Below are 24,753 nucleotides of genomic sequence, written 5' to 3'. Positions count from 1 at the left end.
TGGTGAGGTGATTTGTCATTTGTGGCTTTTATTTTTGGGAGTTGGAATGTGTGAGAAACGCTGGCCAGTGCAGATTGCGATGGGATTGGAAGGGATGGCATCTTGAGAATTTGCGTCAGACAGTAGGTGGCAGCACTGGTCTGCCACTGGTGTGTTTCGGACGGAGTAGATGGTATACGTGGGTACATTAGTGACCTCAGAGAATGGTGCTAGTCATATTTTTATATGGATTTCATTGTATAGGTTATTAAGAAAGAGAATACGTGGTCAATGCCCCACGGGATTAGCACTAGGCATACTTGTTTTTTAAGACTGTTCATTCGGACTGAGTGGAATGGGCTCGCGTTTAAAATAGGAAGTTAACTATTATTTGCGCTAATTTAGACTAAAATGCTGCATTTAAATTCAATGATAAAGGAAGTTGTATTTCTTTTTTTGTTTATGCCTAAAATTATATTACACAAAGTGTATTGTGTGAATGAAGCCATTCATAACGAAAACAATGAAATAGTGCAACTATTTCCCTATTTATTTGTAAAGATGAATGAACAAACGATTTTATGATAAGGATGAGTTAAGAATCTACTTGACAGAACAATGGTCTAAAGATCCTTTTGAAATACCTTAAGATGGTAAGATTTACACATTGTGAATATCCGCCAAATCTTCATCTTTAAAATGATTTGTTAGCAAACCAGGTTGTGCTGACAACAGTCTGTTTTTTAATAACTGAAAGTAATGCATCCGACTCAGTAAAACAAAGTGGGAATAACAGGCCAATCTGTTAACCAATATTATGTCTTGTTGACCAAATATCTGTTTCGGGTGTGAAGTGAACAGACGTGGATGTTCACTGAGTATGTCTAAGCTATTCTTAACTCATCCCCTGGGAAGTATCCCTGTGAAAGGGGACACAAACGCGTTTGGCAACTGCGCATGCTTCCTGCAGACCCCCCATGCGCCAGTAAAGCGCTGGATAACAGGTGTTCCGTTTGAAACTTGGGACCGTAAGCTACTGTCAGCTAGTCAGCTAGCTTCTCGGCATATAGCCCACACCGAAAGACGCCCGCATGGAGTCTAGTCTTAGGGACCCACAGGTCTCTAGATATTTAACCACAGTTTTGTTTGAAGATCTCAAATTATTCTAAAATGTAGGTGTTTAGTTAAGTTAGTTAAGCTGTACCTTAAACGTTATATCACAAAATGCAAGCTGTTTTAATTTCTCTTGTTTACTCCCTCTGTCGTTACTGTACAAAACACATCGTTGGTCTTAAAGTTAACTACAAGACAAAGTACTGCAAAAGAAAGTTTATTCTTTTGTTTTTTCACCCTTTCTCACAAGTGCACAAAAGATTTTACATTTGCGCAACTCATGTTCAGAACAGAAAACATAGCCAAACGACATTAACAAAACAGGACAGCGCGCTCTGTGGTGAGAGACAGTCCGCAGAAATTAATAAATAAATATAAAAAATATGTATAGGTCAGCTGAACGAGCTGGCGAGTCTTGCTAGGAGTTCTGGTTCCGTGAAAAGCAGTGTTGAACCTTGGTCTGATGATAATTACGCCTTCACTAGAGCAGCAAACTCTGTGGAAAAGGTAGACGGGATACTAGCGTTAGTAAATCATTCCAGAAGGCTGACAAATCTGTCAGTTCATTAACCCAACTTAAACTGAAATTGCACAAAAAACTATGACTAAACAGTCAAACACGGAGAGTAAAGTCTTTTCTCGGTTTCATAAACTGTCCATAACTTCAGCTGAACATACTCTGATGACTGCAGATGTGTGTATAATATAAAAGAATCTAGGGTGACCATACGTCCTCTTTTTTCCCGGACATGTCTTCATTTTGGGACGCATGTTTTAGTTCCTGAAGCGAGGACATGTCCGGGAAAAAGAGGACGTATGGTCACCCTAAAAGAACCCAAAGTAATACCTCCTTAAATAGAAAACCCTGGTACCCCGTCGCTAACAGTTAATGGAAATAGTGTCAACAGAACGGAAAACGCTGATTCCTTAATCGTTCATTTTATGCTTATTGGGGCGCACACGCCCGAAAATAGATCAAGTAACAAGCCCAACGGGAAAGGACCTCTACTCCCTCAATAACTGGAATCAATCCAAGAGTACTGAAAAAGCCATATAATTTTCAGGCAAGGCAAACAAGTAGGTTAACGCAAAAACATCTCGGTCAGCACTGAGGATCTGAGGTTATCTTCCTTGTGCACTGTCAGACTGTAAAGTATTCCACACTGAGTTTTTCCTGTTACTGTGGGGGAGATGAGTTCCCCTTCTTTGGACTAGCCACTAAAAGGTTGTCGGACATACTAGCCATATTATTTGTCAATTTTCCTCAATATCAATGCCCCTTCTTACAGAAATGCCAAAAAGTCAGTATAACCTTAGAAGAATATATAAATCTTTTACCGTCAACTCCGATCTTGCCGTCACCGTCGCTGTCTCCTGCGGCCAAGAACGCTTTTGTCTCTTTGTCGGTAAGCGCTCTTGCGCCGGCGGAGAAGTTCTGCAGGAACAGTCTGAATGCGGCGGTGGGGAATATTGAAGGAGGGGGAGAAATAATTAGTTTTATTTGAATTATGAGACGAGTAAGACGAAACGCTGTCATTCTAAAAGCGTGTCTTACTTCAGCTCGTCCTCCTCAATGAAGCCGCTGTTGTCCTGGTCAATAATGGCGAAAGCCTTCTTGATGTCGTCAGCGGACTTGCCGTGCAGGCCAACCTTGGCGAAGAAGTTCTTGTAATCGAAGGAGTCAGCAGCTGAATGGGATTCAGGAAGGGGGGTCAATTAAGAGATAACTGAACGCACAAGCATTACAGTAATGTGACAGATGGGTTTAATTAAATGAATGCAGCGTTACGGACAACCGCCAATATTCAAGTCCTATAATTAGATCTCAACCCTGAAGCAGGCCTGCTTGGGCCCACAGCCCTTTTGTCTACGCCCGACCACTTCCTTGACCACTTCTTTCTTCTAGCTAAACTGTTAGTTTAACACTTAGAATACAGTTACCTGTACAGCAGATACCTGTACAGTAGGTAGACTCGGGATACCGTTTCGATAATTGGATGATATGTGGATGACCGAAAAGGACGCCTGGAGCAGACCAGTTTCAGTGGCCGGTTCTTACCTTGGCATGCCTGCAGGGCTGCAGTGATGTCAGCGTCGTTAAGAATTCCAGCGAAAGCCATCTTTGCTTGTCTTTTTTTTTTTAAAGCTGCATGAAAACAAAGTTCACTTATTAAGCCCTCACGCACGTTAAATTCACCCATGACTAATTCAATATGCAATTTAATATTTAAAGTTATTCTGTGGTCATCTGCCCATATTTTTTAGTTGGCCCTACTGTGATAGTTCAGTAACATTGTTAAAATTGTCATTTGGCTAGTAGGAAGTTTCCAGCTATTCTATGCTTAGGTAATATTATGCTCGTTACCAAGCATCAGAGGCTGTAATTACCACAGACAGGGCATATGCTTATCTCAACTCAGTGAGCAACATTTGTAAATTTGCTCATTCTTTGTTTTTGACAATTATATTTACGATCAAATCAAATATTTTATCAAACAACTGCGCAAACCCACTCCCATCCAAAATGGTAATAAACTTAATTTCTATCATTCCCTGCTTTCCTCTGACACATGTAAAACGACTACTCTGAGACTACTTTTGAAGTGTAATCTGGAGTCTTAAACGTTCAGAAGAAGTAGAGAAGCGTTTGTTTTCATTTCATATGTTGTAGAAAAAGTTGTGGTGACGCTGCATGAATCCGCACGCGCACGAATCAGCATTTCGTCTATAAGGACGCGTCAACTAACAGGCACAAATTTGATAGTACCGAACCGAGCTATATTCCTCATATTTCAAGTACATATAGAAACCCGCTTTGAGCATATGCCTGTGTGTCTCAATTTCACCTGAGCTAGTGTTAGAAATCGTGGAATAAAGTGTCTTGCAGGTTTGTCGTCTAAAAGGGCGAAAAGTTTGAAATGACGTAACAATATTTTTATTATATATAATTATATTGTTAAAATGCATTGCCCCATCTTGCACATGAGTGGTTAATTTATTAATCAAAGTATTTTATGGCGCAAAATACGACCTATTAATCAAAAAGTTACTCAGTAAACAAAGTACGCTCGTATTTTAACTCTGAAATGACGAACACAAGTAGTATGCGCGCCTCCTCCTCGGTACAGATAAAAACACAAACGGTGATTCTCCGTCGCTTTCTCTCGGAGCCTTTCGTGTATGTTGTAGATGTTCCACCGCTGGTTTCGTTTTTCAGCATCATTTGCGATTTAAAGTATACCGTCCCATCCTAGCGCTGGGTCCGAAAGGATGCACCATGCAGCTTTTTTATCCTTTCTTCACCAGTCGAACATATCCAAAAGAAAGCTTTTCGTTTGCTTTGCTTCTGTGAATTTGTAAATCTTTGATTGTTCTGTGTTGCCTGGATTGCCACCAGAGGCGGAAAACAAAGACCCAGCCTGCAGATGAAGCAACTCTGCAATCTCGCCCGTAGTAACTGCGTCAACTCCTTCTTCGTTCGTGTGCCGAGCAACTCACCTTAGCGCTTCTCAGGAACCAGAAGTATCACCAGAGTCGCTGAATCGCTGTGAATCGGTTGTGTCTTGTCCCGTCTTATATACCTGTCACTCAGGCCATTTACAGCAATATGAGGCTGACTGACAGATACCAATACGCAACGGTTAGGAATAGTTTGGAGAAAAATGTGTCCAGTAGTCAAGTTGTGCTATTTTTGTCATAACAAATGAGGATGCTCAGAACCATGTGTGAGACGGCGCGAGGGCATCTATTGGCGCCTTGCCCCAATGATGAAGTTAGCATGTTTTATACTTGGACCCCAGACAGGTCCAGTTCCCAATTACTTTATAAGACTACGGCCAGAGCTCGCGGTCTCGCTGTGGAATTTTGTGAATTGACCGTGGAATTTTGAGGATTTTTTTTCCCCTCACAATTTTGTTCAATTAAACACGCGCTGGGGGAAACAACAACGTCAGAATATGATCCGAATTCTAAAAAGATATTTATGGCTGGCTGACTGCCCTCGCGCGGACCCGATAGATTAAGTTTCTGTTTCCAAGGCAGAATGTAAAGCTACCATATATGATGGCTGAAGGAGTCAGCACAAAGCCAAGCAAGTGGTGATTAGAGGTAGACGGGTTGAAGTCTAGTTCTTAATCACAGTGCTTAAGTGAACTGGTCTTTAAAAGCAGTCCTGGCCATGGATAGCCTGATCCCTTATATACAAACCTTAATATTCATAGTAACGTAGGAGAAATCTCATTACTAAAAAAAAAAAACAGTAGACTAGCATGCATGCTCTCTGTGGTGCGGAAGCGAGTTCAACAGCGTGCTTTTGTGTGGTCTATGGCGACAGTAATACAAGTACACGCCATTCATTAATTTCGTTTGAAATGCAGTTGGGCAGTGACGTGCACAGAATAGCTCTTATCTGACAACCTGACAAGTCGTGAATACCTAGGAGCTCAGCCGTGATGAACCTGTAAACGTATTAGCCTACGTGAAATACGGTGACGTGCTACTAGCCAGCCTCCGAAATGAGACGTAATTAATTTTCATAATCCAGTTCCCATTAACTAGGCAATTGTCAGTTGGTTGTGTAATAGGAAGCTGACAAAACTTAGAAAGGGCATTATGAATTGTTTAATAATCAATTACATTAGCCTACATTCCTATGGAAGTAACAGTCTGAGAATTGTGGGGTGCAAAAAACTCAGTGCTGGAATTGCCCAACTTTCCTCTTTGATGCAGTGTCGAGTGACCGTTTTTATGATTTATCCGTCAGCTGGTGCCCTCATCTCCCCCTAGACTCTTACCGTTTGCATACATATAGACCTAATATTCTCAGCATGTTTACCTAAATCTAATATGTGGTTTAAAGGTTACTCGGTTCGCTTGAATCCAATCAGGTTGTTGTCTGTTTGGGATTGGACAACTTTCCTCATAGCCATCCTTGGCTAGCTAATATTTGGATAGCAGATGACCCCGTCCACAGCCTGCGTATCGCTGACATCTACATATCACACCTTTGAAACCGATTGCTGCGACGTTTGTTTTCACCAGTGCAGCAATCTCCCCTGAGCATGAACCCAACGCATGGCCATCGTTTCAGAACGCTCAGATGTAGTCGACAGAATTGTGCCGTGTGTAGCTACCTCCTCATCTATTACTCACGGAAATACTGCAAGGGATAGGTACAGCTGTCACCATTATGGTGTTATTCGAGATCCCCCTCCGACCAAAAGCCCTATCCACCCGAATATCCCGAGGCGGTCACGAGACGACTCGACCTGTGACCTTCAATTCAGAATAGCATGGGGTAGAAAGCTTCCACCTCTCAAAGCACCATTTCACTAATGGATTTAGCATGTTAACTGTGTTTTTTTTTTCGTGAGTTCACGATATAGGATAGCAGTTTCTGTGAAGAATAGCAAGGAGGGTGCAATTCGGATTCAATGTCATGCCGCACATTTTATGGTGATTGGTCGGAGAAATGCTACACTTTAATCAATATAGGAAGGCATATATCAGAAGTTAATCTCCATTTAACTCGTAATAACATTCAGAATAATATGAAACAGAGACAGAAAGAGCTAGGGAGGATGTGGCGTTCATCTTTTCTGCGATCTTATTTGTGTTATTATTTATTCATTCGTCAAGGAAAGTATATAAATGAAATAGCACCAATTTAAATGCTCGTGAGATGCAAAGTGTCCAGTTAACCACAGGGACAGTTTCATTGATAGTCCATTATGGACTAATGTCATCTATGGAATTTTACCAATTTTTGGTCAAAATATTGGAACTGTGTTTAAGTCAAAGCTATATACAGACTCTTGTCGATAAATGATTATGCTACATAGTCAGCTAAAAAGCTCTTAAATGGTGAAAGCGTTCATTTTCGACACTATGATGTCAGAAACACGTCCCGGGTGTTGTCATGCATAATGCGTCATACAACAGTACAAACGTTTCATTTAAGCAAGTTGCACAAACCCGACATCTTGAAGTTAATGTCTAAACATATGAAAAATATCCCTTTAGATGTACCGTCAATAGCTTACGCACGCAAATATGTAATTATGCATATGTAATATGTAGAAGCATTGGTAATGAATATGTAATTATCAATAGTTGTAGATTTGCATTTGGAATAATAGGCCAAAATATGACTTAATTTTTGAACGAATATTGAATCAAAGATCCAATCTCCCGTTTTCCCCATTTGTTAATAGAACATTTGTTTTGTATCTATGGAAATACGTACTCTATTGCGGTCAATTCACATACGAGAACAATAAAATATTGGAAAAAACCGCTAATCTTTTGAAAATTCCTCAGAGAAGACTTCGAACATCGAACCCGTTTCTTATAAGCATTTAGGCTTGCAGTAAGTTCAGACATTGCAAACTCGTATATCTCGTATTATACATTGACACGGGTGTTGTTTCAGTACGAACCACGAGAAAAGCAACGTTTTGACGTTACTGACACGGCTCGATATTGCTTTGTCATCTGCAATTTTGCCGTTAATGAAGATTTCTCATCGTCATACGGTTAAAAATATGGAGTAACGACAACGTGTAGCCCTCAAATCGACATTGACTGGTGATTCCAGCCCAGCACTTGTACATTTTGCTTTTATGAAATCGTAGAAAGACATCATTTATAATTTGTATTTTTTTGTAAATACAAGTTTCGGCTACTTGGGGTGTGTAGCATTCAATTCTCTCATTAACCACTACCAAAACCAAAAAATGTCAAGTTTGTGTGAAACTGAATAATATTGTTTTCCTTCCAGTAGAAGGCGGTGTTAGCCCTGATATGGACATGTTGCACGAAGGAATAAAGATGGTGAACGGGTTTCACTTCACGATTCGTCTTTACGACCGCGGAAACAAGCGCCAAATAACAAGGCTTGTGCTTGTGAAACGCCAGAGGTTGGCCCACAAGTGATTATGACAGATAAGTTCTTTTACGCTATTTATGTACTTGCCACTGAACAGGTTTTCACACTCTGAGAGTGGGGCTTGGCGTTTTACTGTTATTTTTAGTTTATTTTTCTGGAATGCAAGTTTAAAGGGGTCATACAGAACGTCACAATGGGTTGTATTTTCATTCGCCAAAAGAATGTGAGATTCAAGTTTTATTCATATCTTATGCAGCCTGAGTCGCAGACAACTGTGCCCTGGCGCTGTCCAATCTTTCGGTGCTGAACACAGCATGTTTAGAGTAGCGCCTCGCTACAGATTCTCTGTATATTGACCGAATAGTCAGGTCCGTGGGTTTCCCAATGAATGTTCTATATCTTCCATTGTTGATGTTACAAGGGTACGCATTTCCCAGCTCATTGGGAACAGTCCTGAAGGTGCGTTGTCTGAAACAGAACGTACATACAAGTGGTAGCGTAGCAACGTAGGTAGCACCGGAACAAGCTGTCACCAACTGGGATCTCCCGGCAGGTATAGAGGACGGATTTAAAGTAGGAGTCAAATATCTGCTCACAACATAGACTGTTTTTGGTCTGACCACAGCCACACAGAGCGAAAATAGCCCCCCTTAAGTGGATAAACATTTTAGAGCGGTCAGAGCCACAGTGCCAGTATTTAAAACATTGCATTATTATATGGTTGATGCACCACATTTCTTCCACAGGTTACCAGTTTCCTCTACAACAGGAGGGAATGATATTCTCATTTTTAATATCAGAGTAAAGCAAGGCCGGACACCACGTTTAGGTTTAAGATTCTTTATTTAAGCTCATTGTTCGTTGCTTGTAAGTTGCAGGTTTAATGAATCAAGCAAATTTTGACATCGTTTTTGTATGACATGGGAGAAATTGCTTTTTTGTGCAATGTTTAGAAGCAGCATGGCTGATTGAGGTGTTATGGAAAAGATTTGCTGGGAAGGGGAATTTTGCAGTTCCATAAGTAGTACAAAATTACAGAGAATCCAGGCGCCATCTTCAGACCAAGCTCTGCTTCATTTCAGCAATGAGCAGAATTCTGGAAAAAAAAGAGAACTAAAAGTGAAAAAAAATCCAATGTCATTATGTGGACATCCCTGCAGACTTAATATAGAGTGTGCCCTTCTTTCAGGACTTTTTATGGGATCTGAGCAACATCTCAAGGAGATCCAATCAGGAGCCAGAACTACAGATCAGAGAAAACTCTAAACACACCCCCTTTTAAGATACATTCCTAGCACAGAGAGACAGTTCATAACATCAGCTCTTTGATTGGTTGATTATTGACTGATCTTTGAGCTGGATTGAACTGTTGTAACTGCAGGTGATTTGGCACGAATCCAATTAATTAATTAACAATGCTGAATAATGTTAACTTTTACAGATTTTGAATAATTATGAATATTTTTTCCCTTAACTCCTTTCTTACCTATCTAACCTGATGGCTAAGCTGTGTAAGAGACCTAAAGATCATTTTCAAACATTTTTTATTCTTCCATAAAACTCAAAATTAATGGACAATGACATTGTAAAGTATGCAGTTATCATTGCCATAGACCAGCCCAGGTTACCTATAAGGTTAAATTTAACAGTGTAACATTTAAAATAATCCATCATTTGGGCTGGGCCCCACCCTCTTTGCCTGCGTGCTCAAGCATATTTACCTTCAATCCCAATCTTCCCATCACCGTCTTGGTCTACAGCAGTGAGGAAAGCTTTGGTCTCTGCATCAGTCAGCACTCTGGCCCCTGAGCAGAAGTTCTGCAGGAAGAATCTGGAGACAGGAGAGGAAGAGAGAGAAAAGACAGAGGCAGACAGAGGGGAAAGGGAAAGGGGGAAATGAGAAAGGAGATGGGAGAATGGAGGAGGAGAGGAGAAAATCAGAGAAAGAAAGTGGAGACATTGAGAAGGAGAGAGAAGGGGGAGAGGGCAGGGAGAGAGAGAGGAAAGGGAAAGAGGGGGATGAGAGAGGTGAGGGAGAAAGCAGTGACAAAGAAGAGAGATTGAATGAGTGGGTGACAGAAGAAAGAGAGGGAGAAAAAGACTGAGGATGAGGAGCAGCCTTGCCCCCATCTTAACACACACAAACAGACAAATGCATATACTGCAGTACATCCCAGTAGATCTTTAACAGGAAGGAAATAATGACAAGTGCGTTGTACCTGTCCTTTTGTTTGAACTACATAGTCTGAAAAGTATTGATCTGTTGCATCTCTCATAATCTGTCAGTCCCTATCCACCTCATCACCCTCAGGCCCCCCTCAACCCCCACCATGGCTCCCTCTTCCCCCCGTACTTCAGCTCTTCCTCCTCGATGAATCCGCTCTGGTCTTGGTCCAGGATCTTAAACACTTTCTCGCCCTCTGCGTCCGACCGCTTGCACAGACCCACTTGGGCGAAGAATAATTTGTAATCAAAGGTTCCAGGAGCTAGAGGAGAGAGAGAGAGCGAGAGAGAGAGACAGATTGAGTAAAAGAGACAGAGAGAGAGAGAAGGAAAGAGAGAAAGAGACAGGGAGATAGTTAAAGTGAAAGGGATAGAGAAAAAAACAGGGAGAGTGATGGGGGGAGGTAAGGGGAGTGACAGAGGAAGTAAGATCCACAGAGAGGGGAAGAGAGAGAGAGAAAGAGAGGGTGAGCAAGACAGACACATAATGAGAGAGAGAGAAAGATGAGTAGAGTGAGTATGAGACAGAAAGAAGGTGAGAGGGAAAGAGACCGGAGAGATTGTAGTGTGGATTTTTTTTTTTTTTTGCAGAGCAGGTCAATGCTGCACATAGTTATCCAATCTCTCTGAAAGTGTCTTCGAAAATCTAAAGGGATGCTGAATTTTTAGGGTTTTAGGGAGGGAGACTCTTGAGTTATGTGTGGATTTCGGTAGGCTGCCTGCACTGTACACCCCACCTTTCCCAATAGCCCTCTTCATTCACCAAAATCATGCGTATTAATATCGGCTCCATGGTCACACGGAGCATGAGGGCACTGACATTTCGCTCTTACTCCAGATGGCACGGTTCGTCTGCCCTTTCAGGCAAACCTAATTGTCCCATAAATATTTAAGCACCACCAGGAGCAGTGGGCAATGCTGTTGGCGTGATTTAGCCTCCTCTTCAACACAGCACTCGGTGTAAACAAACAGGTATCTGGGCGATGGGCACTCCCCTGGTCCCTGGCTGCCAGGTAACCAGGTAACCATGCTCCACCATCCCCTTTGCCCTGAGGCCTGTGGGAGTGGGAGATGGGGGGGGTGGGTTCTGTGTGTGTGTGTTGCCTGACTCACCTTGGCACGCCTGGACCGCCGCCCTGATATCATCATCCTTCAGCATCCCAGTGAAAGCCATGGTTCCTGCGCCTGCCGGACGGGCATGACAGTTATTCGAAGCAGTCTCAGCATCGCCGCGAGCGGGACCAGCGCGGACGCTCATTCATGTCACCGGACATGCAACGGCGAATTAAGCACAGTGTGCATTCGTGTGGACATGCCGCTGGGGGCAAGGTGCCCCCCCCCTTCCCCCGCCCCCCCACAGCTGAAGGTCCAACCTGACCCGCCTTACAGCAGCACACCATCTGGACACACAGCTCTGATAAATGGCACAAACTTAGACGACTGAATGAATGTGGCTATTATGGCTTTTTTCTGGTTCTTTCGCAGACACAGTTCGCTGGGCCTCCTGGGTCCTGCGGAAGATGAAAGGACCGCTTTGACGAGCGTTTGATGCTGTCTGGAGCGAGGAGCTCTCTCCCTGCCGTCTGAGAGGGAACCCGGGAGACCTGCGTCATGTGTGTGTGTCGTTATGTGTGTGTTACACATCACAGTATTTACTAACATCTATTCTACAGTTTACATCTCTGTTCAGTTCAACCCCTCTTAAAGTCAACTTCACAGCAACACACACACACTCGCACACATACACAAGCACACAGAAATGCACACTCATCCCTTCAGGCATTGTCAGATGTGGCACCCGTAATGCCAGGAAAAGTGAGGTGTCAGCAAGGCTCTGGGGTACTGACCGGCTGCTTGGTGTTTCCGTCCTGTCCCGTACCGGTGGAGCTGGAGTCGGGTCTCTGTTTCCTCTCCTTCCTGGATCCTGCTGTGCTCGAACCTCGCTCTCCTCGGGAGCTGCGTGAGCCGCGGCAAATCTGAGGCAGATCTGAAGTCCCCGCCCTCAGACCCAGCAAGACTCCCCCCCCCCCCCCCCCCCCCCGACCACGAAACACCTCCCCCTTCATCAGCTAATCAGAGCGGATAATTTTGACAGCCATTGTTCTTGAACTTGCCTGGTAAACTCATATTTCACAAATGATTAGAGCAAGCGTGTCTCTGTGTGTGTGTGTGTGTGTGTGTGTGTGTGTGTGTGTAAGGAGGGGTTACTTTAAAAAAAAAAAAAGCCTGAATCCCATGAACAATTATGCCAAGAGAAAAGAGAGATCGTTTTTACCTCTTGGCTTTTTCAGAGTCCATTATTGCGTCTCTTTTTCATTGAAGTGTATATGGTTTCAAGCTATCATGTCAGTGCGTGGCCTGTCTTCACATTAGATGTGTAATCTGAAGAAGGAGCTTTGCAACTTGCCCCTTGGGTGTCGCAGGGTATGAGTGAAGGTGTCCAAGATGAAGTGAAGGCGTGTCCTCTGCCATTCCTCACTAGGCAATTACAGTTACAAATGCTTACATCATCAAAAGCTCAGCACATAGCCTTCAGCAATTGAGGGGAAACCTAAAGCAACTCTCAACAGCTGCAGCTCCAGTAGGAGTTGGGACATGTTTGTACAATTATAAAAGTAGATTTAAAAAGTAGGACAGATAGTAGATATACATGAAGAGATATACATGAATGAATGAATGAATGAATCAGCATGATAATAGATATTCATGAATAGATGTATATGAATGAATGAATCAATGACTTGACAACATCTGCCACAAGCAATTTGGTCATCATCCCAGCCATCCGTGAATGTGGCTGGGAGGAGGGCCGTGACCCTGTTCTGACCACATGATCTCCTGGAGACTTTCCATAAGAACAGCCCAGGGGTGTGGGGCCATCAAAGGCAGGGGTAAGATTTGGCCAATTCTGTCCTGAGGAAGCGCATGTGCAGGGGAAAGCAAGAGGCAACAGTTTAACCCTAATGTGGCTCTCGTTGGGGCACAGGCCCCTGATAATCACGGGCAAATTATTATTACATTACATCATTGGCATTTAGCAGACACTCTTATCCGAAGCGACTTACATAGGTTACAAGTATTTACAATGTTTTCCATTTATAAAGCTGGATGTTTACTGAGGCAATTGTAGGTGAAGCACCTTGCCCAGCAGTGTCCCAGCGGGGATCGAACCAGCAGCCTTTCGGTTATGAGTCCTGCTCCGTAACCACTATGCTACACTGCCACCACTGCCAGAGCGCTCATTGCCTCAGCCCGATACATGCCCCACATGACTCCCGAACGATGCAGCAGGGAACTGTGTCCAACAGCATCACATCTCGCGGGATGGCGTGTGGGTCAGTTTGGTAAGGGGGGAGGGCATGTTCACTCTAACTGTGTAGTGCTTTTTTATTTTTGAATGGAAATGATGATGTGGGGATTGAGTACCCCTCTGAAAATCTGAACACGCTATGCTAGCTTGTGTTAATGCTGTTGTTCAGCTGAATCTTAAATCAAATACTGATTATAAAAAAATAGCATCTCATGCCATGTATTTGACTTGTGACCCACGTGGTTTGTGCTACGATTAACTCATAAACGACTGTTAAATTTTCAGTGATCATATTCCACCAAAACAAACTTAGTGATTGTAATGATTAGTGGTTATTTTTTCAATCTGATAGAATGCATATGGATGTTTCTGAAATTACTGCATGTTACAGTGCCTCTAGGGGTATCCTTTTCAGTGTCATTGATGCATGATATCAATGAAAAGGTTACAAGACAAAATGCAAAGGCACTCCATCAGATGGGGTCCTGAGGTCCCTGGGGTGATGTGTGCCTCTGTGTCTGTCTCTCTCTCTGTCCCACCGCATGTCCTCCAGATTCTTTATTCTTTCCCAGTCCTCATAGGCAGCATCTGGGACAAGCCCTCCAATGCAGAGATGATGTACTGGGAGAATTCTGCAAAGCTGATCGCAGAGTTGATCAAAGGGGAGAGCTAGGAAAGAATGTCGCTCTAATTACGCTCTAAGAGGTTATCTTTTATTTATTTTTTAAAGATGCAGTGTTTATTTTTACTGTAGTGGTTATATTTTAGTTTAACTCTGCTCAGAGGAAGCTAAGCATTTCAAAACCTAAATGAAAAACAACAGAACAGCCCAATAGAGGACACACACTAGCAAAAAGTGATACGTTTGACCCTGACACAAGTCGTCTTCAGGCAAAGACTGAAGAAAACTCGTGTTATTAAAAATACTCTGCAGGATGAAGTCAGGTACATACATAGCTGAGAGCGGAAAGAGCTCACAGAAACACACAGAAGCTCCAGAAAAATTCTAACACTCCATTGTCCTCTGCCCCATCTTTCCTGGAGATTCAGAGGGATGTACTGTATGATCAAGCAGCTGATTAGTTACCGCCTGAAACCAGCTGATGCAAATTCTCACCCAACAAGTGACTCCAATTGAGTTATGAAGCGGTGTATTAGAATGAAGACCAGGACTCCCATGCATCACCAATGTTTAACCCTGGTCAGCTGACTTGACACAATTCAGTTTAGGGTTTGATTTGGATGGGTTATGGACGTCACATCATTGGAGAAGATCATGTTGTTAATGAAGAGGTTGAGAAGGCTTCCATCAGAGAGACACTTTCCAGATTATTGTAAGGCTGATCATACATTGGCAATTTCTAACATCCTCCAATCAGCAGAACAAGAGGTCATGTGACTCCATTGTTCACCTGCAGAGATTCTGAAAAAAAAAAAAAACATGGCTCCACCAAGGAAAGTGAGAGACCACTATTATCAGTTATACATACTGTATCACATATATCAATACTGTCTATCTGTAACTGGCATCCCAATTATCTTTATTTCTTCACTTGCATTACCACATACGTTTATCTATGTTACTATGGCAATGTTTGTTCTAAATGCACAAAGGTACACATTCAGTTGTTATTAGTTACCCAACATTCTTTTTCAGTTAGGTTGCCCATTGCCTCTCAGTTGTCCCAACTTTCCTATATCCAATATTTAATGCTGTATACCCAGTTTTGTCTAAAACATAGCCAGTGTATCATCAGCTTGAGTTGTCCTGCTGCCATGGAGCAAGATATCCAGACCCTGGCTTTGTTCCCACCAATTGTCCAACAAGCAGAGATGCCAATCCAGTGGTGGGATTTACTTTGGTTGTGAAAGTTGCACAGACAGCAGAAGCTGGCATGGAAAGTTGGTCATGTCATGGCTGTAATTACTTTTTGCATTGATGACAATAACCTTACATGGACGACAGAGGAGGGAGGCAAAGCGACCGCCTACCATTCATTTTCAATGAGAGTTGGCGATTTACAGCGACAAGAGACAAACGACTGTTGCAAAGCCAACTAGGCAGGGCTAAAATAGACTAGAGGTCTATTTTATGCAAATACTGAGCGATGCGACACGGCGACTACCAATGGGAGTGAAGCAAGCGTGACACACATTCCTGAAACAAATGATGCAACGTTTTGATTAGCTCTGTGACCTAGCAATAACAAGCCAGGAACGCCCATAAGCGACAAGTGACAAGGGCTCCTGTGTCATCCGTGTGACTGTACGGTAATGGTGGTGATTTGATGTCACACCATTGTTGCATTGCAATGATGTCAGAAATGTCTGTATGAAAAGAACTTGTGACATGACAACCACATCACAGCTGAGACCCAGGTTGACTCATTGATTTATATGGTTTTATGGTCTTATTTGAGCGACATAAATCATATGGGTAACACCTTGGTATAGGGTGTGACCAGCCAGTTGAAATTTAGTCCTGAAGAAAAATAAAATCCGTTTTTTTTTCCTCAAGAACACATGGACATTATGGGCTCAGTTTTGAGATTCTGGCCCCTTTTGTAATCCCCACTGGAATAGTCAAGAGTTAGTTTGCGTCCGACTATAAAAAATAAAAAGGAATCAATAGTTAACTCAAGAAATCAAATGTAGCACTAGAATTTTAATTGTGTAACCCACATCTGGAATCATCCCACATCTGCTCACATCTGGAATTTGCTTAATCTGAAATTAGCTGGCCACAACATCCATGTTTTGAAACAGATGGCTGCAATCAGATCTAAAGCAGATGGTTAATCAGAGGCACAATCATTAATGTGGTATTGCTTCTGCAGTCAACCTTAAGCAAATACTGAAACACAGTTTCAGTTTTGTTTATGAATTAAAAAAATGTAAGATATAACCTAATTAAGGTGACTAGCTAGGATGCTGTCTGCAGTACATGCTTCAAGGTGTAAAACATTCCCTGTACATTTAATCATTTGGCAGACATTCTCATCCAAAACAACCTACAAAGCAAAGGTGTAGAAGTGGAAACCTATAACGTGTCAATTAGTTTTTGTTTTGTTTCTGGTAGGGATTCATTTACAAAATGAAATTTTATAGTTTAACATATTGCTGGCACTAACCTCTGTAACATTGCACAGAGCTTTCCGAACAGCGAGCCTGTCTCAGAATTTGTAGCGACTTATTCCATCCTTAACGATTGACCATTAAAAGCGCGACAGTTATTTTCAGCTGAAATAACATGTAAACTATGTAAATCACCCCGAACCCTGGTGTCCACTGAGCAAAAAATGATGTGTTACTGCCTGTTCTGTACCAATGTCCTGGTTGGTCTTGTGATATGCATTAAATGTTCTACCATATCACAGCCTTGTATGATACTCTGGATAAGAGCGTCCTCCCAAATTAATAAATCATAATAATTATGAATAAATAATGGTAACACCCAGAACTAGTCGACTAACCAGAATTAAGAATTAACATGTCATATATCCTCAGGTATCAGGGCAGACAAACCAACCCTGTTAAAATTAAGGGAAAAACGGACTATAGGCTACTAGTGCAGAACTAGACAACTGCCTCCTCTGAAAGACTTGGAAGCCCTTGTTATGTTCATGTTCGGAACGGTCAATAAACGTGGCAACTATTTCTCAAAAAGATATTCTGTGTGAGTCCTCCTAAATTGAGGATACTTCGATACGTCGTTTTATGGCCTTGGCTGTTCATAATCCAGGAATAACTCGTTCGATGTAAACAGTTCACCTTTCCTTGGTTTCAACAGCATCGCAAGCATTCCTCACATGGTTGTCAACTGACTGACACATAGCCGTACTCACGCCTTGCTGGGCGTCGACTTTCTTGTAGGCGGGTGTGTCCAGCGCAAATAATAACGATAATTGGATAAAGTCTTATCGCTTGAAAAGAAGCTGATGTATGATTCGTCCTCGACAACGTCAATCTCCCTCCCTCGGTCGTACCGCCTTCTCACATGACGTAGTAGGAACATGGCGCTGTCGGGGAATGGTGGCGTTTGACTCTGTAAACTGTTGATAAATTAAATGCTAGATCTTCGGCGCAGTGTAATGTCAGTCAGATGTATAAGTAGAGACATGATTGTACAGGAAAGGTAATGAGCCTTTCGTTTACTTTGAATGAAGGATGAAACACGGCCGGTAAATAAGGCATACAATAGTCAACATTAGCTAGCTAGTTAGCCGGCTAGTCAGCTAGCTAACAACGTCGTTAGCTAGCTAACGCAAAATAGACGAGAAAATAACGCATTAGCAGCGATGCAGGTGCCTTTATTGACTTGGTAAATGTGACAAGACTCTTGTTGCCAACAAAGTACATAGCTAATATTGGCTAGTTCTATGTTTGCTTACGACGATCTGAAATAGCTAGCTAGCTAAACAAGAAAGAATGGAGAACCGTCATGGATTTTTCTTGCTCCTGGCGATTTGGATTCTGCAATCGGCATCGTTGCCGGTCGAAGGTGTTCCGCTCCCATTCTCAGATGCAGGTAAGAAATGTCCTGTTTGCGCGTAGCTGAACGGTGAGCTGTTGCTCCGACCACTGACAGTGCAGGCTAGACAAGAGTCAGTCTCACGACATCGATATCATCATCTAGCTAGCTGTCTAGCACCACCCGGCATAGCTTTCTCCAGTTGTACTTGTAAAAGTGGCATGTTTTTAGCTAGCTAGCTAGATGACATGTCTTGGCGATACTGGCTGTCGAGAGTGGGCTGTCCGGTGTCCCGAAGGTTGTATGCTCGAATCCTGCGTGGACCGCTAAGAAAACAATGACCTAACTGAGTGACGATAAATGTCCAATTCAGAATAACTTTGGTGGATTTTGCAAGGATTGTCATCTGTGCTGTAACGTTGCTAGCTAACTAACGCCACCGTTGAGTATTTATCTTTGTGGCAGGGGCACAGTGTTTGCTGGGATTGTGTGTGTTGTTTTGCTAGCTATCTTAGCATTGGAGGGGGAGGAAATCACGAAACGACGAAACTCAAACGAAAGAGCCCAATCAAATCGATATTTGTGTGATCATTTATATTAGTAACCACAGTCAGGTAATGTTTGATGACTAGCCAGCTAGCTGTCAGAAGGAAATGAGCCAGCCAGCTAGCTAGCTAGCTAACACCATGAGTTTCTTGTCTGTCAGCCGGCTGGTTGACTTGGCAACCGTGCATCCTGTTCGTTAACGCTTCTAACTACTGGTGACAGCTATCAACAGTCGAAATTGGCAGCTAGCTAATCGGTTTTGAGCATACTCATCAAGCCCTTCTTCAAGCAGCTTCCAATCCTGAGCAAAATTAATTGAAACATTGACTGGATTATTTTTTATTAATAATGGTGGCTTCAGGAAGTAACGTCAGTGGGTGACGGATCAGAGCACTGTTGCATGGTGGCAGAGTTAAATTAATCAGTGATGACAGACTATTAACTCCAATAAATCGGTGTTTTTCCACGAAAAACTGAGTCATAGCCCCCACAGAAGGCTTTTTGGCTATGTGAGGTTTAAGCTTAAAGCTGAAAATGAAACTGAATTAATAAAAATGTTCTGTCTCGAGAACTTGACATATTCTCTAAAAACCATGTACCTTAAGAACATTTTAGTTAGCCAGTTACTTTAAGTTCTTAAGTACTTTCACATCCAATGGCACTGTGATTTTGGCTTCATCAAGTTCATTTCAGCCTGCCCTTGTACAAATGGGGGGAAAAAATTAAATTCAAACTTATTTCAGCATTGATTTGTACGTGTATACATTTCAAGATTACAGGAAAAAATCAGGGACGTACCCACGTAAAACAGAAGGGAAACTGTGAGTAAGGGAGCAAGGAGAAACAAGTGCAATTCAAAGGGGTATATACCGGGGAAACAGCTGCATGAAAAGTAGCTTGTTTAAAGGAGCTTGATATGAAAGGCATCGTGTAGGACTCCACGGAGCGTGTGTGAAAATCACAAGATTCAGTAAGCCATGCTGGGTCATGAAATGGTAGATTAGCTTTGATCGCTTTGCAATCAGTTAATTGTAGATAGGCCCATAATGTTTAAATGAATGCCTTTAAACTTGTTGCAGCAGTTACAACCAGATTCCATTCAATGTTATCTTTGACTAGCGTTAAAGATTAAACTCTTGACTTCCTCTTGAGGAATGAAGGGTTGTTGAGCAATTCTGCCAGGGACAATAGTGAAAACTGGTACATCGCACTGTGGTGCTTACTTAAACATTAAGCACTCCATACAAAAGCCAAATACAAAAGCCTCTCGAAACCTCTTCAGCTGTATCGGGTTTCGTGATTTTCGCTCTTTCACAATGGCTGTAATGCTGTATTAATGTGCATTAGTTCAAACGGCAGTCTCTCCCACGAACTGTCACAGACAGTCAAGTGTTTCCAGGAGGCAGTTGGAGAGAGCAGCTAGATGAATGAATTTTCGTTCAGTGACAGACAGTGTGCCAGGGGTTCCCGGAGAGGCGCGTGACCACCTGCACCCGCAGCGAGTTTAAACAAGCCGTCAGTGTCAGGGTCCTGTTTGAGAAGTGCATGGCCAATGGCAGGATAGAAAGTCATGTGGTTTCCCTTAACTTGTAACCTAACACATTCCTTCCTTATCAACTCCTGTGAATAATTAACGAAGCCGATGTTTGCATCAATTTAATACAGGTCACATATGATACTGTAGAAGAGGTCTCTTGTTCTGGATTCAGTATGGCGTGTTTTCCCCCCACTATATAATACAGACTTTAGATCTTGGGTCTGGCTGTAATTCAAGGTGTAGTGACTTTAGCAGGGCGTTTAAACCGGGAGTTGAGACCACTGAGCTCCATTTTAACCAGAGTGACTGCTCCTAATCTGTAAGACCCAGAAAGCAGTGAGGCCTGGGACAGGCTCCTCTCCTGATTAAATCAGGAGATCATCTTTTTGGAGCAGGCCACCCTTGCAAGACGCAGTCCTACACACACGCATATACACGCACACACACACAGACACACACACACACAAATGCTGGGGCATGCATCCCACCCCATACACACAAACACCGTGCAGACTGGATCACACACATGCACATTTGCCTGTCTCATTTGGACCCACACACCTGCAAAGGCATACACACTCACAATCATACATGGATATGCACACATGCTAACACCCCCTCCCCTGACACACACACACACACGCAGTTCTCGCCAAGACACACACATCTCACACACTCATGTCCACGCCAAATCGTACATATCACCCAGCTCAAACCCATTTCAGAGAATGTCCCTGGCAGACGAAAGATCAAGGCTCCCAGTGCTTCAGGTTTTCAGCTCCTTCTCCCCTGTCTACAGTCGCATGCATTACATCACAGTGTTACATAAGAGTGATAGAAGCCTGGTGCGGCCATCAGGAGACTCTAACATCAGCGCACGGAATGGTGAACACCACTGCCCGAAGCCCCCCCCCCAGCCTGGTGAATAGTCCTGGACCAGCTACACATGTGCCCTGGGGTTCGTCCCAAATGCCTCTACTTAATTAGGCCCAGCTGAGCTGCTAACAGGCTCCTGGCCCACGCTTGACATCGCTAACCCGTTAATCTGCTGTAATCTGCCGTTTCATTTTAGATGAAAAGTTGCGAGATGAGACCTGCCTTCTCAATTAAGTTCAGTGACTTGGTCCATGGTAATAGGGCAGCTAGTTAAGAGTGCTCAATCACGTAGATTAGTAATCTGTGTCACTGAGTTCTTTTTAAGGGGCATAAATGAACAGCATGACGTTGGAGAAACAGCTTGACTTATATCTTTCTGTCAGGAGAAGAGCACCTCTGAAAATCCATTGCATTCAGAGAGGGCGTTTTGCAGACCACTGTCAAGTAACATGAAAACTAGGTCAGTGCTTGGTTAATGGCTCAAATCTTATTGACCAGAAGGGTGGTAGGCATGAGCACCAGTATACTGTGTGCTGTCAGGAACAGGATTGAGGATCATTTCCTTCTGCCAGTATCAACATGCCAACACGCAGTATCTGAAAAACATTAGATAAAAGAATTGAATCATTTTTACACCATTGGTGCATTCTTTACAATTCAGCTGTGTTTCTTGTCTAAAACACATGGTCACCGCCTTTGTGGGTCTTTAGTTTGTGTGTTTAAATTTGAGTGTGTGCATGCTTCTTGTTTTGCATGTCTGTGCATGTGTGTTTGTGTGTGTGTGTACCCATGCTTGTATGTGTGTGCTTGTCTGTGTTCGTGTTCTTGTGTGTGTGTGCATGCATGCTTAAATTAGTGTGTATGTGTGTGTGCATGCATGTATGTGAGTGTGGGAATGTGAATGCATGCATGTGTATGTATACATGTGCATTTTTCTGTGTTTATGTGTATGTGCAGGTAGCTGTAGGAGGAAGCAGCATGCCTCTCAGAGTTGCTCAATAATGACACTGCATGAGACCAGAGCAGTGCACTAGACAGCTTATGCAAGTGCAAACCACTGGGCTTTGCACATCACTCGCTTAAGAAGAAGAGCTTTCTGGATATTTAAACAGGAACACGGTTCCTCACTGGCTTCCATGGCCAGCCGCCTGTGGTCTCAGCCCTGTGGCTGAGTCATAAGAGTTGTCCTATCGTAAATCGTCTCTTAAGTGCATGGGTAGCCCTGGTCTTCCACTCCAGTGGCCCGTGAGAACAACCGCTACTCTCTGCCTTTGACCGTGGGGCAGGATTTTGCCTTTAGTATTGTTGTAATGCTTTTAATAAGGCCTGGTGTTGTAATGACTTCGGACGCTCTTTGTTTAAGTCACAGGAGTTCACGTGTTCTCTTTTGAAAATGTATATTGCCAGTTCCACTATCAGAGGTCTGAGGTTTCAGATTTTTTTAAAAGAGCTTATTACATCAGTGAGCAGTTAGCTTTTGCTAGCACAAGGGAAGCCACAGTGCTGTTAAAAAACGAGCTGTTTTAGTGTGAGTCAAAACCAATGCAGAAAACGATACAGGGAAAACACAGGGTCATACGTCCTGTTAAAGTGAGGATAAATCCATATTTCCTACAGTCTTTTTTATTATTCAGGTTTTAAAGATGGTTTGAGTAGCAGGGGAACAGCAGAGCAAAGAAACAAGGCATCTTGGCTGGTTCCTGCATTAGCTGCACGTTATTTGTCCTGCCATTAAAGTGGTCGTAAAAATCATATATAAGTAATGAAAAAGTCATGTAATTTTAAGGAAAAAGAACAAATTTATTTTTATGAACCCATGTTTTTTTTTCTCCTCCGTCCATGTGTAAAATGTGTAATGTCACGAATGTGACAAAATGTCAGAATTTCATCAGTTGTCCAGTGTGAATTCCTAAGGGTATTTCCCCCCTGCTTCATTGCCTAGCTGCACTTATCAGAAAGCCTGGAGATCAGCCGTATTCAGGGAGCCAGAAACTCATGTATCAGGACTGCACAAACTCCCCCTGGGAGCCTGCTCGTGTGCTGGTTTCCATTCCGGAGGAAAATGCAGCTCCCCAAGTGTAAAGAGCTGCTAATTGACAACCTTAATTTAACAACCTCATCTCCATGGCTCGCAGCAGGGCTTTAAAGTTGGCAGGGTGACGTCACGGGGATTAAGCCAGGCAGGGAATACTCAGCAAATCAATGAGGCTCTTTCCATGTGATTAAAGTACATTCACACAGATGGCTGGGTGCAAGTTTGGGGGTAATCCGGTCCAAACCACAATTCTAAGCTTAACCATTATAAACTAAAGGGCAAAGTTGGTCCTAGATCAGCACTTATGGGCAACGTCTGCCTTGAATGCGAACTGGCTTCCTGAACCCCAGACCACCTCGGGAGGTGGACCAGGGCTAGGCCAGATCAGTGCTGTTTAACGCCCAGGGCAAGGCGTTTCCAGTTTTGTACTTAAAATATGAACCGGATCAAAGCAGACTGAGGTGCATCAGACCGGAGGTTTGTTTGCAAGCGCAAAGGGAGGGCATATGTCATCAGCCGAAGGTCTCCTCTCTCATTAGCTGAGCGGTGATCACAGAAACACGCGGGGAGGGAAATGCGAGCTGGCTGCTCCCTCTCCGCAGGGCCCCGGGAACCCAGCTGAATAATTTGTAAGGCTCGCCAAGGCGTTGCACACAAACCCGCAACTCCAGTGATGCCAGCCCAAGGCATCTGTGCCCGGGGGCCTTACATAGACTCACATTGTCCTAGGAATGTGATCGTGAGCAGCCCAGAAACCCTTCTCTTAATGTGTTAGATACCAGCCCCAGCTGAAGTGCCTTGCTGTTGTACGTTCATGTTAAAGGCGCACACCAGCTGCAGCCAGCTAATGCCAGGCTTTGACCTTTGAGCCCAATAAACGCTCAACGCTAAATCAGTACCTGCTCGGTTAGACCATGAACAGGACGTGGGGAGTTGTAAATTCCACTTTGTCATAGACAGGCAAAGTTCAAGATTCCAGCCATTTCCAAGACATTCTGCAAGGTTGTATTCTGTGCAATTAAAATAATCGCATGTGATAACAAGAAAGTTCATGGAATAGATCTACCAAGTTTTGACCTTGCCAGGAATTTTGCAGCAACAGGTGTTATGCACGTTAACGGTGGGTAATGCTTACGAAATAAGAAGTTTGGGCCGATGGCGCTGTGATGCCCTTGTGCCCTATATACATGCCTATAATTCCCCTGAACATTTGCGTTGTCCTGCTGCCGTCAGCCTGGTGACGTCGGTGGCGATACGTGTGGTGGCAGTGGCACAGGGCCAGCGCTGCAGCTAGGCACAGCCAGCAGATCCAATCGCTTCCTCTGCCCGTTTCCACAAAATCTGGCCCTGCCGCTTCCAAAGCTGACAGTGGAAACCCAGGGCGTGTTCTACACAATTTGACTGGCCTGTGTTTAAGCTGCTGCCAAGAGGTTTACAGCAGCTATCATGACAGGGGCTGTTAAGAGATGGTCATGTGATAAAGGAAAACTTCATTGGACTCGGCTGTCAGAGTTTGGAAACATTGCACCACAATTACTGTACTGCTGCAACTTCTCAATGCTCAGTATCCTCTCTGATACGCCCGCTGAAAACAGGTTTGTCTGAACAGGAATGACAACACTTTGTATTGTCTCAGCTTCTGACAGAGTAGACTCAGAACGTTTCCACATTTCTACATCTGCAATGTCCCCTTTGAAAGCACTAACAGATGCGCCTGTAACCCCAGCAGCCTTTCTCTGAATATCCATTTGAAGTTTTTAAGGTGAAACGGCAATCG

At 43.3% G+C, this 24,753-nt stretch overlaps 3 protein-coding genes across 3 annotated transcripts in view; 1 reads left to right on the top strand and 2 right to left on the bottom strand.

The window, feature by feature from the left end:
• Positions 1–1,473: 1,473 nt before the first annotated feature.
• Positions 1,474–3,227, bottom strand: LOC118794107 (parvalbumin alpha-like). The gene is made up of 4 exons (XM_036552266.1): positions 3,152–3,227; positions 2,648–2,780; positions 2,431–2,540; positions 1,474–1,588 (listed from the first exon to the last, which is right to left on the bottom strand). The coding sequence occupies exons 1-4, from the start codon at positions 3,210–3,212 to the stop codon at positions 1,563–1,565; spliced, it is 330 nt and encodes a 109-aa protein (XP_036408159.1). The 5' UTR covers positions 3,213–3,227; the 3' UTR covers positions 1,474–1,562.
• Positions 3,228–8,811: 5,584 nt separating this feature from the next.
• On the bottom strand, positions 8,812–12,194 carry pvalb5 (parvalbumin 5). Its single transcript, XM_036552285.1, has 5 exons — positions 12,049–12,194; positions 11,315–11,386; positions 10,332–10,464; positions 9,700–9,809; positions 8,812–9,074 (listed from the first exon to the last, which is right to left on the bottom strand). The coding sequence occupies exons 2-5, from the start codon at positions 11,373–11,375 to the stop codon at positions 9,052–9,054; spliced, it is 327 nt and encodes a 108-aa protein (XP_036408178.1). The 5' UTR covers positions 11,376–11,386; positions 12,049–12,194; the 3' UTR covers positions 8,812–9,051.
• Positions 12,195–17,825: 5,631 nt separating this feature from the next.
• Positions 17,826–24,753, top strand: part of LOC118794409 (serine/threonine-protein kinase LMTK2-like) — a 34,643-nt gene continuing 27,715 nt past the window's right edge. Inside the window, exon 1 of the mRNA XM_036552660.1 lies at positions 17,826–18,039. Within this exon, the coding sequence (XP_036408553.1) occupies positions 17,940–18,039 (100 nt within the window). The 5' untranslated portion in view covers positions 17,826–17,939. The remainder of the gene's footprint in view (positions 18,040–24,753) is intronic.

The sequence above is a fragment of the Megalops cyprinoides genome, chromosome 19 (assembly GCF_013368585.1).
Source record: "Megalops cyprinoides isolate fMegCyp1 chromosome 19, fMegCyp1.pri, whole genome shotgun sequence".
NCBI lineage: Eukaryota > Metazoa > Chordata > Actinopteri > Elopiformes > Megalopidae > Megalops > Megalops cyprinoides.
Note: the sequence above shows the minus strand (reverse complement) of the source record. Positions and strands in the feature narration are given on the sequence as shown.